At 34.7% G+C, this 19,068-nt stretch overlaps 1 protein-coding gene across 6 annotated transcripts in view; it reads right to left on the bottom strand.

Moving 5' to 3' along the window:
• Window positions 1-19,068, bottom strand: part of CBLB (Cbl proto-oncogene B) — a 208,975-nt gene that overhangs the window by 36,016 nt on the left and 153,891 nt on the right. For all 6 annotated transcript variants that reach the window (XM_057545481.1, XM_057545483.1, XM_057545480.1 and 3 more), the window contains 3 exons: window positions 17,448-17,633; window positions 15,523-15,888; window positions 7,889-7,983 (listed from right to left, as the gene is read on the bottom strand). In XM_057545481.1, coding sequence (XP_057401464.1) covers window positions 7,889-7,983; window positions 15,523-15,888; window positions 17,448-17,633 — 647 coding nt within the window. The remainder of the gene's footprint in view (window positions 1-7,888; window positions 7,984-15,522; window positions 15,889-17,447; window positions 17,634-19,068) is intronic.

Raw genomic sequence — 19,068 nt, 5'->3', positions numbered from 1 at the left:
CTGTGTAAGGCTACCTAATTATTTGTGATCATAAATCAGTTGTATGGTAAATTACAAGTAACAGATTTGTCAGACTACTGGGATTAGTGTTAATATCAGTATTCATTTTAGATTTTAGTCAGAGAAAATGAAAGATTAGTGGAATTAGTGGCATTCCTGCACCCAGATTATAGCCATCCGCCAAATGCCATTTTCCCACAAATGATGAGAGAGGGATTACAATTCTATCTGAATTTAGAAATTATAATACTAAAATAAAAAGGAGAAAAATAATACCCATAGTATTTATTTTGTACCCTTTCCACACACTATTTCTCTTTCTATTGAGACTAGTTTAAAATGATATGCTTGCAGCCCTCAATTCTTGTCATCAGTGTGTCCACAAGCAGGTTCTAGGGATTCACCACTAAACATTAGAAAACCTACGTTAGGATGGTCAAGCTGCTCCACGGGAGATTTGAACAAAATTTATAAATCAATAAGAATGTGCAGAAAAAATAAAGTCTGAGTTTCAAATACTGAGTCACATCAATAGGTCAAAACCAAATGCACAAACATGATACACAGTGAGAGAAGAATGCCATAGTGATCATAATGAATAAATTGAAAAGATGGACCCATCCCACACTATCCCATACACATCATGTCAATTGTAACTTACAAAGGACTGCCATCTTCAATATTAGTTCACCTTTCTATCTACCCAAGGTAAAACAAACAAAACTAGTGCAACATCTTGACAAATCTTAAAAATATTTTAAGGTATTTGAATGAAAGCTGGTTCAAAAATTAACAAAAGAGCATCACTGTTCACTAGGGTTAAGAAAAGAGTAGCTCTTAATTACAGCTGGATCTTCCATTTAAAGTTCTCTACCATATGTTCTTTAAATCAATGAAATTAATTTCTTATCATTGAACATAAACAGAATTAATGTAAAAGTGAAGTGTGTATTGTCTATACAAATCCTCAGGTGAACAATAACAGAACATGTTTCCCTGCTCTTTTGCCATTAAAGCATAAACAATGAAGCCTGGTGTGCACAGTATATAAGATGAAAAATTTCCATCAAGCTTCTTTCTCTTAAGTTTTTAAAAATTACAATGTGATGTTTGCTTTAATAGCTCCTGTGGCATAGTGCTTTTTTCTCTTCTTTCTGTTTTTCACTCCCCAGTCAAAAACAAAGCAAAACAAAACAAAACTTCCCTTCTCCCAAGAACTTGACGACCATTTCAGTCAAATTGGTCTAGTTTTGTCTTTTGCACCTTTCTATCTACAGACCATTTTGGCCACTATTTATTTAAAAACAACCACTCTCACATACACACACGCAGGCACAGATGCTGATGCTGTTTGGCGGTGTGGACCTCTTAGATCACTCACTGGCAGTAGTTGCGGCTGCATTCACAAATCCACATTTCTAGTTTGTTTTAGATTATGATAATGATAGATAATGTTTATTATAATTTTCACCACACAGAAATGTTCTAAATACGTCTTCTACAATATCAACATTTCAGGGGTAAATGATATAGTTTTTTAAGGTGATATTTTCATATGTAAGTTCCTATATTAGAAAAAAAAAAACTTCTAGGATTACATTTATATGTCTAAGAGTATAACAAATCTAATTACATTTGGGCACTGGTCATGGAGAAATGATTTTATCAGCTTTAGATAGTACCTACTGAAGTTATTTACTTGAATATAATATAAAGGTGAAAGCTTAGATGGTATGTCCAACTGTCCCCTCAACATCACTATTTGGATGTGTGTGTAATCGGCACCGAAACTCAACAGATCCTTAACTCGTAATTTTACCACCCCTGCCCCCTTCCCACACCTGCTCCTTCTCCAATTTCCCTCCCTCTGGCAAATGGCACCAACCCATTCACCCAGTTTCTTTAAGCAAAAACCTATATAAGAATCAATCATCCCTGATTTATTGTACCTCACAGACATCTGATTTGTTAACAGGTACTGTTTGTTGGATCAAAATACAACCCAAAGTGGACTGTGTAACAACTCCATCGCCATCACCCCAAAGCCATGACCACCTCTTACTGGTTCACCACATCAGACGACTACACTCTCCATTGGTCTCACTTCAGCTGTCCTAAAGACAATTCCCATAGCAGCCAGTGACCCTCTTTAAAAACACAAACCAGCGTTATGTCATCATGTTGATCAAAACCTTCGATGGCTCCTAAAACTAACCAATCCAAAGTTCTTATCATGGCCTTAAAGGCAGTATATGATTTAGCTCCTATATACCTTACTCAACCCCAGTCCTACTGTCCCTCTTGCTGTTCTCCAGATATGCCAAAGGGATTCACTTGCCTCACTGTCTAGCTTTTATGCTCTTCACCCAGGCAGTCTCATGGCTTGCTCCCTTCTTTCAGATTTCTGTTCAATATTACCTTTCTTGATGACCTCATCTAAAGTATAAACCTCCCTATCAATCACTGTTTATCCCTTTTCCTGTTTTATTTTTCCTTACCACTACCTGACAATATACTATGGTTATGTGTTTACTTGCTGTTCTCCTTAACTAGAGCACAAATTCCAATGAGGATGGGATTTTATCTGTTCACTCTGACTCTCCAGTCAGTATGCAACTGAATGAAAATAGGATAGTTAGGCAAAACCTGGATACTCTATTCACTGAGCTTAAACTATCAGCACCTTATCTGTTTAGAAAAAATCTGTAACAACATTCAACACCACCACCTCCAACAACAAAAAACCCTTTTTACAAAAATATTAAGTAATATTGATTCACATGTATTTGAAAGTTTAAGATTAATATGTCAAAAGTACAAAAGGTCCATTTCTAAAAGACAAGGAACAAGAAAAATATTCTTCTAAAAAATGACATTCCTCAGCATTCCAGAACATTATCTTACCTGAAGTAATTATTCCATTATTACAATAATTCCTTTGCTTATTGGCCAATATCTTGTGTTAAGTAAAATAAATATTTTTAACTGTTTCAGGTTTCATTTAGTTTAATTTTGAAAAATCAACTTATTTCAAGATAAATATAATTTAGTAAAAACTGACACTACAATAAAAATAATCCACATAGATTTTTTCATTCTTCCCCTAAAAAATTATGATTACCCGTATTTCAAGCTTTTAAGAATTTATATTTATAGCAAAGTGTCAATCATCTTAAGTAGAAACCATTTAGGAAAAAAAATAAGTAAACCTATATGCACTACTACAGTTTCAGCTTACTTTTACGACAGAATATATTTTTAAAATAAATTCTATGTTCTTCTAGGTCTCCAGATAAATTACACAATAAAAGTCATATAATTGCAGTCATACTGTTTTACAAGAAAGAAAACACTATCACAGAGTAGCCTCTTCCATCAATTTAATGGGAATCAGAGCAACATCAAATAATTTAACAATTACACTTCAGTAAATATTAATAACAACACAGTATAGCTTTAAAGGTAAATATTAGCTTTGACATTACTGAATTCAACACTGGGGCTCTCAACATTTGTGAAAACTATCAAAGTCTATGTTGGGTAGCAATCTGTTATTTCGCTTTGGCCTAATTTTGAAACATGTACTAAGACGCTAACACAGAAACGATACACTTGAACATCCAACATCCCTATTTCCCTGTGACATTTTGCTAAGACCTGTATTCTATGCCCCTCCAGAGCTGAAGATCTATTCTCATTGTACTCTGGTTATACACTCTAATGAAGTTGAAGTAGACAAAACAAAAAAACAAAACAAACAAAAAACCCAGAGCAGTAATCCCAAGTTATACTGGCTTCAAAAATGGGATGCAACCAACCAATTATAAATGAGCATTCAAGTTGCCAAGTATTCATATGTAATTAATACTACAGATGAGTACCCCTTAAAAAAACATTGCATGGAACCTAAAAGGTTGAAGCTCAAGAGGATTTTAGAGGTCATTTAAGATAAACAGATCCGTTCATTTATCAGATGGAGAAAGTGAGGCCCAGAGAAGTTACCTTGTTCAAAGACAGACAAATATTAATACTGGAGTCACGTCTGGGACCAAGTCTGATTTTATTTTAATGGTCACTTCAGAATTCCATGCTGGTTCCATGATAAATACAGTACAGCATAAATGATTAAGAAAAATGCTTATTAAAATATTAAGTGACAAAGGAGAGCATGAAATTATTTCTACAATGTAATCTAAATCATGTAAAAAAAAAAAGTCTAAAAAGAAAAAAAAGTCAGAATGTTAAAACTCTGGGGGAAAACTGGACAGCTACATGTAAAAGAATGAAATTAGAACACTCCCTAACACCATACACAAAAATAAACTCAAAATGGCTTAGAGACCTAAATGTAAGACTGGACACTATAAAACTCTTAGAGGAAAACATAGGAAGAACACTCTTTGACATAAATCACAGCAAGATCTTTTTTGATCCACCTCCTAGAGTAATGGAAATAAAAACAAAAATAAACAAATGGGACCTAATGAAACTTCAAAGCTTTTGCACAGCAAAGGAAACCATAAACAAGATGAAAAGACAACCCTCAGAATGGGAGAAAATATTTGCAAACGAATCAATGGACAAAGGATTAATCTCCAAAATATATAAACAGCTCATGCAGCTCAATATTAAAAAAACAACCCAATCCAAAAATGGGCAGAAGACCTAAATAGACATTTCTCCAAAGAAGACATACAGATGGCCAAGAAGCAAGTGAAAAGCTGCTCAACATCACTAATTATTAGAGAAATGCAAATCAAAACTACAATGAGGTACCACCTCACACCAGTTAGAATGGGCATCATCAGAAAATCTACAAACAACAAATGCTGGAGAGGGTGTGGAGAAAAGGGAACCCTCTTGCACTGTTGGTGGGAATGTAAATTGATACAGCCACTATGGAGAACAGTATAGAAGTTCCTTAAAAAACTAAAAATAGAATTACCATATGATCCAGCAATCCCACTACTGGGTATATATCCAGAGAAAACCATAATTCAAAAAGACACATGCACCCCAATGTTCACTGCAGCACTATTTACATTACAATAGCCAGGTCATAGAAGCAACCTATATGCCCATCGACAGATGAATAGATAAAGAAGATGTGGTACATATATGCAATGGAATATTACTCAGCCATAAAAAGGAACGAAACTGGGTCATTTGTTGAGATGTGGATGGATCTAGAGACTGTCATACAGAGTAAAGTAAGTCAGAAAGAGAAAAACAAATATCGTATATTAACGCATATATGTGGAACCTAGTAAAATGGTATAGATGAACCGGTTTGCAGGGCAGAAATTGAGACGCAGATGTAGAGAAGAAACGTATGGACATCAAGGGGGGAAAATCGCGGTGGGGTGGGGGTGGGATGAACTGGGCGATTGGGATTGACATGTATACACTGATGTGTATAAAATGGATAACTAATAAGAACCTGCTGTATAAAAAAACAAATAAAATTCAAAAATTCAAGAAAAACAAAAAAAACCCCAAAAAACTCTGGGCATTGATATTTGGGGTATGTAAATGCTTATATTTATGTATTTGTTTAATTTTTTTCTTTCTTTTATATATTTTCCATATTTTCTACAATGAACAACTGCTACCTATATGTCAGAATAAAAAACAAAATGGAGAGATAAACATGCCACTAAAAGCCAGCACTTGTAATTTTAACTATGGTTAATTTGCAGCATGCAAAATAGAAAACTAATTTGCTGTTAAGGATGCACTGTTAAAGTATTTCTCTGGTTAAGTAAAGCAACTGCATGGTTTGAGGGAAAAAAATCAAGAGTAAATGGGGTGAAAGTGTATCCAGGTACACATACAAACTGAAGTGTTAGAAAAATATCAATAAAAGGCATTTTACTATGAATTTGTTGTTCTTTATTTATAGAAAAACAAGCAGTTAATACTAAATATAAATGAAGCAAATGGTAACCTCTGCCTTTTATCCCACTTGCCAATATGAATTTAATAAACAGAATGTAAAATTTTAATCTCCAATTAGCAAGATTTCATGTACTTTGTTTTTTGATGTTCTCTGAATTAGAGGTAATTGAGCTTAGATGTTTTAATTACATATACAAATATCCAGAGTTCATTTGGTGCTACAATATCATATGTTATTAGTGATGTACAACCTACTACACAGAATATATATATTTGCTTCTGACTTCTATGTCTGCTACATATCTGGCAGCTCCAAGAAAAGTGGCCACTAAAGAATGGTCCAATGCTTAGTTTCCCACTGCCCCCTAAATGATGTCAAATTTCACACTCATGCTTTTTCTCATGCACACCCCTTCCCAACTGTGCCCATCCTCCATGACTCAGGAAATTTCCATCCTCGCTATAAGACATCCTTGACTTACAAAGTCTATAATAGTCTATTCTCCAAGTTTATATAAAAACTAACAAGTTAGATGCATACAGTTTAGTGGCTAATGTTCTCTTGTGATTTCATGTACGTTAACTTTATTTTAAAGTAGATGGTAAATTTCTTGGGAGCTGGTATCTAGCTTATCGTTCTTTTGCATCCAGTGACCAGCAGAGGAAGGAGTGAAGATGCTCTAAGACTTTCAGTTAGAAATGAGGATCTTAGCAGATGATAAAGTCAATCCACCAAGCAACCAAGTACTATCAGTATACCATTAAACAGCAAACATAGTAAGGTGTTAAGGGAGAAGCAGAGATTACGAGAAAAGGGTTTTGCCCTTAAAACCTTATAATCTTTTTAATGTGGAGAGGCACTTTAGTATTAGAAAACAGTAGAGCAAAGTACATAATTAAATGTGTAGAAAATAAACTCTAGGAGGAGGAAGAGAATCAGTCTTATTACCATCATTATGACTGAAGTCACAGAAGTTTTCATACAGAAATAGAGCCTGAGACATGGAACTTTAGAATAAAGATTCTGAAAACTTGGTGCACAGAAAGGAACAGCATGAAAGACTCATAAAACCAGAAAAAAAATTAAGACAAGATTAGAGGGCAAGCATTAGGAATTCCTGAATGATATTTTAATTGGGTAAAATTCTGTGGATAGCAGGAGAGCATAGAATTAATTTAGAAGGAAAGAAAGAACAATGTTGGGCTTTGAGTAGGAAAGTGATCTGGGGAAAGCAGAATTTAAATCAGCTACCTGAATAAAATATACTGGAGGAAAGACAGGCAGCCTGATTTAATATAGAGTAGGAAAATGGCCATCAGGAGACTTGGTTTTATCCAGGTTTGATTTGGATAGACACTATCCCTTAACTGTCTGATATGCTTCTTGTGTCCCCATTTTTTCAAATGAGACACCTAGTTTAACTCATTTTTCTAGCTTTAAAATCCATTGATATTCCATTCTGAGATCATATCATATGATTAGGTAGAAGGCTCTTTCAGTTGTCCCATTATAAGCCAGAACCAGGGCAATGGGGAAGATTAGCTTCAATCAAAGAACAATCAAAGAACAATCAACAGGACTTAGTGGCGGAATGGATTTGAGAAATGAGAAAACTGGAGGAACCAAAGATTATTTTATGATGTCAAACTGGGTAGTGGGATAAATGTGATACCTCTAAGGAAGAGACATGAATTGGAAAGGAGAGCTCATTGTGCTACTTGAGCCTCTTCTTGGATGCAGGGAAGACTTAGCTTTTTCTCTGTTGCTTTATGTGTAATCTCAGAGTGTAAGTAAGTCTCAAAAATGCTGTAGTTATCAGCAAAGAATCAGAAAGGATCTCGATTTCTGGTACTTTAGTTTAAAAATCCAGCTGGTTCATTTTTATTGATGCATATTCACCCCTGTACTTTCTGTACTGAGAACCTCAAAACCACTCTTTATAACAACTTTATGCATGGACAGTTGATCTCCAAATTCAGTAAAACTCACTTGATGCTGGGGAGAAGGGTGGCAGCTGGAGGGGGAGGAGAAAGCCGGGGAGGAACATCATATTCTTCACTTCCCAGGTGACCATTGGAAAAGACCTAAAGGAAATCAAAGGGTTAGTTTAGAATTTAACTTCTGGAGGACCTTAAAACAATAGCAGTTCTTAGACAATCTATAATTTTGAAGAGAACATATAATTTCAGTTTATTTGAACAAGTGAAATATCATATAATATACTTAAGAGTTAGGAGCACCATAGTGATTATTTACCGCCACCCGAAAGTAGCACCATTTTTTATGTGAAAAAATAAAATACAACCTGATTCTTAAACATATTGAGAGGAGATGCTATAATTTCTACAGATCATATAGACAACTAGATAAATAGTAAAAGTTCCCAAGCATGATCAGTTTTTATTGAAAAGTTAGCATTCTCTGTAAGGATTCAATAAAGAAAAAAGCAGCACTGGTGCAATTCTTATTTCAATTCCTCCCAAATAAAAGTGTTCTAAATTATATCTCTCTGGGGTTAACAGAACATTTCTAAACTTCTTGATAAAACAATACATGAGTATAATCAGAAATGCCTTTGTTCTTTCAAGGCTGAAGCTTCAGCACTGCTGGTAACTAGAGACCTGGTCTGGCTTTCAGAGTGCAAGCAATTTTAAACATAATTTTTGGTGTGTGAAAAACACAAACCAAAATTGTTACCTTGCTCATAAGGTACCATAGAGAGCCAGTGTTTACTCAGAATTCGGAAATTCTGGTTTCCAGATTGCTCAGTTACATATGGGAACTGTCTGAATAACTGCTCTTAACTAATCCAACAACTTGCGATGAAAGCAACTTAAAAGAAAAAAACAGTAACTTTGCAAAGACAGATTAAACATATTTTAAGACCTTTAATCATTAGGGTTTTATCATGAAGCTCTTTCCCAAACTCTTTACTAGTTCATATTTAAAAGGTGTAGGCTGATTTCTGGCAAAAAGGATGTGATGTAACTTGAATAGTTCTAGATAACCCAATCAATGACCTACCAATTTCTTGTTTCACCCCTCAGTTCTAAAATGGTGTTGAAGCTTTAGAGTGCAAAATGGAAAAGGCCATATCCTTCCCTACCAACTTAAGAAAAGGAACATGTTTAAAGAATCCATTTGAAATATATCAATGTTTGCAATTTAAAGCTACACAATATAAATTTTATAGCATTAAAGTATCACTCTAAAAATAAGTCCTGTGCTATAACTTTGATTTCTCATTAAATTCAATACACTAGAGATACACTATGACAAAAATACCTCTTAGGGTTTCTGACTATGGACCAAATAACAGAACAAGGCAGAGTTTTTTCGATTTTGCTAGAGAAAAGAAATGTCTCAGTAGATATTAATTATTGTACAGTTCAATGAAAACCTCTAACATAAAAAAATCCCTTTTAACCAACAAATACATGTGTCAAACTGCACGTGCTCATTGTATAATGGGCATATAAAGTCATCCTTAATTTGAGTCCTGTGCAATTGTTGCCAGAATGGATACAATGTATGATTTCTGCAATCAAATCTCCTTGATGTTTCTGTCATAAACACATTTAAAATTCATTCTGGGAAATGTAATATGGGTTTATATGCAATTATTTGTTTTAATAGGAGCAAGTATCTAATGTACTGTTGAATACCTAGTAAAATTTCAGCAATTATAAAATAAAAGGGAGCTATGGGAATAACAATTTCTGTTGTATTAGTTCTACATGAATCTTTTTCAGGACAAAGACTAATTTCCTCATTTTATAGGACATTCCTTCAATGCTTTACACACAGTAGGGCTCAAATGAACATTGACTGCTGACTGACTTACATTATACATATGTGCATACATACATGTGTCTAAAGGACCTAAAAATGCAGGTACTAAAATGACGTTCATGTTTCTGTTCATCTAAAGTGGCTGGATGACAAGATTTACGGTTATTTCATTCTGAACTCCATGTTCCCACCTGCATCCGTTTCATTAGACAAAATCATTTTATCTAAAACTACTTTAGAGACTGCAGTAAGTCACAACTTTTTGAGCCAAAAATAAATATTTTACGTCCTCTGGAAATCTGCAAAGCCTTTTGCAAATAGGAGAAAACAGTAGTTCCTCAAATGTGTAGATTGATAGTATCAACTGAAGCAGTTCACACTGAAATCTCACTGATTCAGGCCTTCTTAAACTCTCAACTAAGGAAACATCTTTTTCTTCTGCCTTCCTAGTTCACTGTTGCAAATTTACCACAATTCCATTGGACATGCTACCAACTTAAATATTCTGATCCTATCATTCCTCTGCCAAAAAAGTTTTCAAAGCTCTTTTTTGTCTACCAAGTTAAAGATAACTTAGTATAGAATATGAGACACTCCACTCTGTAACTGCTTTCAGTTTATATTGCCATAGTTCTACCTACCATACTTACTCTCTCTGTATGCCCTAGAGTCTGTCCAAAATTGACTTCCTGCACTGTGCTTACCTTCCCACCTCCATGCTATTCCTTCCTGTCATGTCTACAACAACACCGCCTACTGATCTTTTAATGTCTACAGATCCCTCTTGCATGAAGCTTTCTTTATTCCTTCTTTTACCTGCCTCTCAATTGGAATGTTTCTTCCCCTAGGGCATCCCGCATTATATATTCTGGATGCTTCTCCTATGCCTCATCCCTTAATTATATACCTGTCTCATCCTCACTAGGCTGTGCTTGATTCATTTTGTATTTGCCACAGTGTCTTGAACATCCTACTCATTTAACTGAAAGAGGCTGAAGGAATAAGAATACATTAAGGGGAATTTATACTACCTGTGGAAGAAGTATAATCTGAGTTATCACAAAGTTTATTATAAACTCTAGGTTACTCTAGGTTACCCTGGATTAATACTTTTCACGTGCCTCAAGATAACATTTCATCCTAATTTTTAAGTTTGAAATATCTTCTTATATTCAGATATTGTCTAAAAATTAAGGTTAAAGCATTTAGGACCCTTGAGATGTAGGGAAAACAAACACAATTGTGATAATCTTAGCACAATTAAGAAAAATCTTTTTAATTACAAAACCCCAAACACAACCCCCTTCCCCCGTCCCACACATGTAAGCCCACACATACACTACACCAAAAATATCGCTATAATTTATCCTTCAGCACATTAGATTAAAAATGAAACCTGTGTACACAGAGGACTTATTTTCTGAAAGACAACACCTGAGATTCATAGATAAGTTTAAGTTCATTCTTATAAACATGTGCCTCTCCACCAAAATAGCAAAAGCCACAATCTCAAAAAGAGGAATCATTCTATGTATTTATCTAGCAACATCTTCAACAGATTATTGTACACAAGGTCATTTTAGAATAATGTCACTTGAAGTAACGTAAGTCAGAGATCATTTTTATCCCATAAGAAACAGTAGCATTCTTAATCTTTTAAGAGGAACAAATAAAGATAGTTGGACACAGTGTTAGTATCTAGATATAAGGAGATAACATTTCAAGTCTCCAATGATATTTTAAAACATTTTAGTGCAATAAAATAATTAAACAAACCAACAACAATAAATAAATATCTAGCCAACAAAGTATTAATTAAGGAACAGGTTTATAATGTGGCTAGAATTTGAGGGAATGGAAACAGTCCTATAGGAAAGAAATCTCTTACCAATAAAATAAAACAAGGTAAATAAACCTAACAACTCTTAGCTTTCAGGTTCATGTTAAAAAGTAAAGTATTACCTTAGCTAACCTTGATTATGCTAGGTGGGAGGGAGAAGAGAAAAGGGAGTAAATGAAAGTCACAGAAAATTCTTACACTTCATTTTAATTATGCATTAGAGGGCTTTTTTCCTTAGTTCTTTACAGTTAGCAAATAGAGTAATTAGAATTTAATTTATCCTTGCTTCCCTTACCATTTATCTAGGGAAGATGCAAATAAAAAGAGCAAATGGTTCTAATGGACGACGGGAACTGGCACACTGACAGAGGACACACAACAAAGGGGAGCAAGTCCTCACCCTATTTATAGAATGTTTAGTTTCATGAATTCCCCTTATGGTATTACATATGTACACTTAATGTTAAACTTTTAGCACTCATCTCAGTTTTCTTATCTTTAAAATGGGCAGATGATATTTAATTTGAGATATTTCCTTTAATGAAAACAAGTCTGAACGATAGTTGTTACTATTTGACACAAAAATGTATTTGTTTACATTTGGAGAGACTGACGGGTTATGTGAAGATAACACATCAGCCTCCAAGTATCTAAATCCCTATACCCTTTATTCCCATGATAACATTTTTTTAAAAAAAATTTTAAAGACTACACACTAGGTATGGAGGGTGAGACTATATCGTAACACTTACATTTTCGTTAATATACAAGTCTTTTTAAATAAAAATCACTTCCCCTTCTTCTTCAACCCTTCTCCCTTGTCTCCCTCTTATTGTGAATATGTGATCTATCTATAGAAAATGACTACTTTTCTAAAAGAGTAAAAAATCCTATTTTAAACAAGAAAGTTACATTTAACCTTTGGCTGAAGGCCAGTGCTGGAAAAGTACATTAAAAGAACTGTCTACCCTCCTAGTGTACCATAGACATCTTCTTCCTCCAAGCCCTTTCCTGCCCTACCCCTGCCCACCTCCAACCCCAGCATGCATATACTCTTTCGCCTCTGTCATCAACCTAACTGTAATAACTCAGCAACCCAGTTATTGAGTGTTTGTGGAGTATTCATTAGGCACTATGCTAAATAAAAGCAGAGAGGAAGGGGAAAAAGAGATAATGATTTGGGTCTTAAATTAAAAAAAAATAAGGACAACTATTTTAAATGAAAATGAACTGTTACAACTTATACTAAGACTCCACATCTAGTTTGGTTTTATTCCATAACCAAGGGGTATGGGGGCTTAGATATTTAGAGGGTAACTATTCTCCTAGAAACTAGGTCCTATTATTATTTCATTTCATAAAGTAAGGGAGATAAGTGGAATTGGGGGCATAGATGTAGTAAGTTGCTTGCATCCACAAAGCCAGTGAATTCTAGAGCAGGAGGTAAAACTGAGGTCTGATTCCAGAGCCTGGTGGATTTATGTTGATCAGATTTTTAGTTTTGTTAAAATGCAGCTATCAGGTTTGCCTTATCATTTTTACTTCTGCCTAAAGGAGTTAAACAGTTCCTCTTCTATAAAAACATTTTGTTAAATTTGTAAGGGGAGAGAACATTGGGATTCTGGTTATCCTGAACACTACAAGGAGAGTCTTGTATGTAGAAAGTGCATACAAATATGTAATTAAATCAATCTGGATTGAGGAACTACAGAGACGTAAGTTAGGAAACAAACTCCAACCCAGGATCATGCAGAGACTGAGAATTACAGGATCCTAGATGGACGCAGTCTTCCATCGGTTGAAGCTAGCCTCTAAGTCTCCCAACAGTAAAATAAGAAGAGGAATTGGGCTTTTTCTACTTTATGTCAGCTGTGATATACCTTGTGGTCTACTGAAGTGGACCCATTTTTCCTTCAAAAGACAATAAAAGAGGAGAATAAGGGGAGACATGGTCTGTTTTATAGCATTTAATACATTATGTATAAATCCTTCTTTATAATCTGCCTTAAAAGTCAAACAACTATACTGAAATGAGAAATCTTAGATGTCTAATTTTGGTTAAAATATTAATCTAGTTGTAACTTGAAGTTAACTTTGAGAATATAAGCATTGCAATGCTAATACACACAACATATGAGATTAGACCTTCATGAATTTTAATGAGCCTAATTTAGATAGAACTAAACAAATTCAGCTGTCAATAAGACATAAATTTTGCACTTTACTCAATGTTCTCTGGGATATTAACATGTATCAATGATCAGGACATGAAAGTTCACATAGAAAACATGTAAAGGAATCTCTATAACTGAAATCACTACTAATACTTCATACCTATAGTTAATATAATAAAAATAAAATTTCATACCTATAACCTAAGAAATTATAACCCCAATTTAAAACCACCACCATCCATACAAAAATTAATAGCCTGTATTCTAGGGCTTAGAAGGGCAGGTTTATTTAGTGCTAAGACTGTATAACATATTATCTAAGAAGAACCCTGAAACAAGAGGTCTTCAATGAATTGCCTAAGATAATTATTATATTTTAAGTATTTCTGAAGTCCATTCAGGAAATAAATTGTAATATGTTGCTAAGATATAACCACTCATGTCGGAGCTCTTCTGAACACTCTCCTTAAGGCAAGTGTGATCATGTATGAATGAAAAGCAATAGAGACTAAAGGGAAGAAAAAAATCACTGGAAAAAAAAAAAGGCAGGTCCTTCTGATCAAGATTCTAGGTTGTAGAAACATACTTTTGAAGATAAGCTCTCCATTTTCAGAGAACATTATAAAAATGCTTTTATAAGTGCTTTCTCTTCCATTTACATCACCTTTGCATGACCTTGAAGAAAACCTTTACAGATCTTCATATTTATAATAGATGAAAGCCTGCAGGTACCAACAAGGCACTAACAAAGAGTTACGGCAAACCACCACCACTCTTCCCCTGTGTTTTGAGTGCCTGAGTAGACAGTTTTGACTCTTGCTATCCTGGCTACCCTAGAATATCACTAATAATTAAATCTTATACAGAGTTTTCCTTCACACATGTGCATGTGCACGCATGTGTGTACACACATACAGGAATTTAGTACATGTCATTCTTCACACTTCTTTGTTTCTTGATTAACTCACCAACTACAAACTATTATTTTGAAGGAACAGTCTACTCCCCTAAAATAACAACTTAAGATCAAAAGAGATGGGAACACTTAAATATTACAGTCTTCAAAAGAGGCAAAGCCTCCTTCAGCTGAAGGAAGATGGTGACGATCTGATCTGAGTCAAAAATATCATGGACACAAATACCAGGAAACATTACAGGACAGCTCTGCCAGGGGCCCACTGAGGGTTCGAAACTCAGTGATTTCTGCTGCTGCCTCTTCGGTTCCCTGTATGCTTAAATTCTTTTCTGTACATATAAATGACAGTGGTAATATCCTTCATGTTAGAACTCAACATGTGTGACAGTCTTTCAGTTTTACAGAGAAAGACCTTGCTTTCCAACAATGAACTGGACCTGTTGTTTTTATGTATGTGAGAAGTTCATTCTACCTGGCTGCCTAAGGTGTGCTGTCCCAGGCAACAGTAACTCCAATGACTGATTGATGATATGCTATAATCATACAACTTTTTTTTCAAATTAGATAGAAGTAAGAGAGTTAAATAAAAAAGACTGCTGATTCTCCCACTGACAACATTAATAGGAAAAAGTTTTGCAGATGAAATAAGGGAAGGTGAACTATAAATCTCTGGCAAATTGGTGTCTTCATATGAAAATTAAATCATTACTTAGAACCTTCTTCCTGACTTCTGTTAGTTTCAAGTTTTAAAGAGCTTCTGATTATTTATAATTTGCAGATAATTAAAGACCTGCAGGGAAGTGTCACACTAGGTGACAAAAACACCACTCAACCTTTTATACTACCTCTTATCAGAAGACTATAAGCAGATTATTTAGCTTCAGCTTTGAGTGTTTCTTACCTTGGCTGCTTCTAAAGGCAAATCATGGCGTCTGTGTTTCCGCATAAGCACTGGGTCAGAGCCCATTCTGCTGTGCCTTCCATTTACGTTTGAACTCGCTGTGACCCCAGGCTTTGGAGAGGCATCCCCTAGGAGGCGACATCCCACTGACTGATTAGTCCCAAGCACATCCCGAGGGCACCAGGCTTCCAGAGGCATCGGCTGGTCTCTGGAAGGCACACTTTCCATGTGAAGGAAGTGACGACTCAGCCTATTGTCAGGGGGGATTGGGGGAGGTCTCTCAGGTGGAGGAGGAGGAGGGTCTCTTAAGGGAGGTGGTGGTGCTGGGAGTGGTTTATCTTGTTTTCTCACCATGCAAGGAGAAGACTAAAGAAACACAAGAGGAAAAAGAAATTAAAAGAGGTTCCATGCACTGGAATGACTTCCAGACTAGTATACTATTGCTTTTGTTTTCTAAGCCATAGTAGGGCTTTACTAGATTCCTGTGCCATCTTTTAATGCGTTTCTTTTATCACCAACTAATGAAAGTTTAAAAAATTAATGAAAAACTCAAATATATCTCATTAAGATTTCTTTGTAGAAAATGAATACGTAGACTCAAATGTTAGGATTATAAGGACTACAGGAAAACGTAGCAGAATATCAGAATTATATGGTGATTTTGACTGGTTGACATTAAAATAATAATGAGTCATTAATTATTTTATTTGCATGTTTCTGTGATTTAGGAGAGACAGCAGAAACCATCAAAGTTGTTGTTGTTTTACTTTTTAAAAGAGCACCTTGATTTGTAATATCTTTGGAAGACTGAAAATGTTGGTTTTGTTATTTTTGTGTTCACCTCTATAATACAGAGCAAGTGACAAGGGAGAAATGTGCTCCGGTTCTTTAACAGTTAATACCAGAATAGTGAAAATTCACAAATAATAGAGCAGCATTATTTACAGACCTTACTTGAGTTTTATGGATCTTAAAAAAAAAAAAAAAATCAGTCTGATTCTTATGTGGAAATATGAAGTATGTATAAGCTCCTGAACTGAATCTATGTGACTTTCACAGTTTTTATTTTCAATTACATAGTTCATCTGATGAATGATTTGTGCTTTTATTGTTTGAAAATATTAGCGAAGAAATGTGTGTTTACATAATTCTAACTAAATAACATCCTAAAAAGTCTTAATATGATCTTAAAACCATGTTAATTATAATGTAGAAAAGTCCAATACTATTAAAATACTGTGCTTCCAAATAGTTTTAGACCATAACGCATATTACCGAATGGGATTAATATTTAAAATCTTATATTTAATAAAGCAAAATATTCCGTCTTCAAATTTGGAAAAAAATCTGCACAGAACTAAAACTGTGGACTTAGATGTACAGATAGAATTATGTCTTTAATATTAAACAGTAATGCAATTACTTTGCAAATACTGTAATTCTTGGTAATTAATTCCTTCAGGTATAAAAGGTACATATAATTCCCTCTTCTGAGTCACCCTGAAACATGGGTGATAATCTATCACATCTTAAGCCCTATGCAAATATACTCCCATAACATTTTTCTTGTCAAGACACTATGAAAATGAGTGTAAAATATCATTTAATAAGAGCATGCAATTTATTTTAATACATATAATGACCTTTTAAATCCATTTTACAGAATAACTATACTTACTCTGCTGTTTATTTTAGCAAATCAGGGGGCTGTTACAGACATGTGCTCTCTCTGAATAATTATGTAACTTTTATAGCAATTAAGCAAGGAATATGATAGTGGACTCACTATAAACAAAACGAGAGCCCCATCAAAGGTGTTCGTAAACAAGAGCATAAGAAATATGAGTAACGGAATTTTAAAAACCTGAGCAATCAATAATCATCACATAAAATTATTATCTATGTTTCTAATAAAATTGATTTACCTTTGGTGAACCAGTTGGGCTGCCACAGGGAGACCGAACTACGCCTTTCTGAATTAGATCCAGGCGAGGAGGCACTGGTGGCAGGCTTAAATGTGGGATCTGGAGAGGGTCTGGATGTGGCTTTCTTCGCTGTGCAAGGGGAGAGGATCCCGGTGATGTGACTGGGGAATTCTGCCTGTCAGTGCACTAGAATATAAAAAGAGAATGATGTCTGTTTGATGTGTAAAGTACATACCTTTCAGTTCTTAAGACATTTGGTTTTGAGAATGTATCTGCCATTGCACATCTGTTAAAATAAACTCACTTAGTTTACTCTGATTAGTAGATCGAAAGAGCTCACATTGTCCCTCAAGAGCAGTATTATGCAAAGAATAAACGGATTAGTTTTTCCTACATATTGTAGAAAGGGCCTAGGAAAAAACCAGCAAAAGGGTAGTTTAAAAACAATCAAATGCAGGCATTCTTCTAGAAACCTGTCTACATTTTATGAGAAACATGCAATGCAGTAATGCACATTGCTCTTGGTTATCTGTATTATAGAATTTTCTTAGGTCTTTGGGTTTATAATACATTCTAGAACTTAGAAATCATTTTGTTCCATATAAAATATGTATCCAGTGCATAATCTACTTTCCTACAAACCAATTAAATCAGACAAGGTTTTTAAAAAATTGGTGTATTTAAAATAAACAGGTTTAAGACCAGATATTTTCCCCCAAGCCTTCACATGGAAAATAAATCCTCAAGTTAAATGTTCTTCTTTAAAAACAATTAAATCTAGGAAAGTCTGTACTTCTAAAAATCTGATAGATTTCTATTCTATTACAGGGTTTCCATGTTATCTGGTAGATAAAAGAGCACCAAAAAGCCATCAACAAGTACTTTGATTTGTATGTATGTGTGTAACCCTTTCTGCTTCAGAAGTGTGTGTGTGTGTGTATGTGTGTATGTGTGTGTGTTTGACATAACCTGATTCCTATTCGATATAAAAGCCATCCTAATTAACCAGATAGCCTCACTTAGGATCACAATATTCTGTTCTGAAATATCAAGCAGTTTCCTTTTCAAGGCTAAGTTACTACCTACCTCTTTGGAGACCTAGGCTTAATTTTTATACCTACTACATTAATCTAGCATGCTTTGATATTCATCTGTTTCCTAGTGCTAGTATTTATAAGGAGTTTTAAGCTTGTTTTTAAGCCATTTCCCCCTAACATTACTTACTGTTGTAAGAGTAGTCAATGTCAACTGACAATTTAATTTCAACTCTAGCAATAGTGAGAAAGATTTAGCCATTCTGTCCTTAACTGAGATGTGATAATAAATTTGTGTTCATGTCCACACTTAGTTACGTCATGTAAGGTCTTTTTTTTCTAATTTACTAAAATTGTGGTTTGTCTGATGTTTTTCTCATGATTAGACTAGCATTATGTGTTTCTGGAAGGAAGGTCATGTTGGTAAAGTAACACTTTAACCACATCACGTCAAGGGTCTACACTATCAATGTGATTCATCACTGTTGATGTTGACCTTGATTACCTGGCTGAGGTATTGACTGTCAAGGCTTTACACGATAAAGTTACTTACTTTTTCTTCCATTCTCCTTACTGTACTCTTTGCC

Source organism: Balaenoptera acutorostrata, chromosome 4 (assembly GCF_949987535.1).
Source record: "Balaenoptera acutorostrata chromosome 4, mBalAcu1.1, whole genome shotgun sequence".
NCBI lineage: Eukaryota > Metazoa > Chordata > Mammalia > Artiodactyla > Balaenopteridae > Balaenoptera > Balaenoptera acutorostrata.
This window is presented reverse-complemented; position numbering and strand designations above follow the sequence as displayed.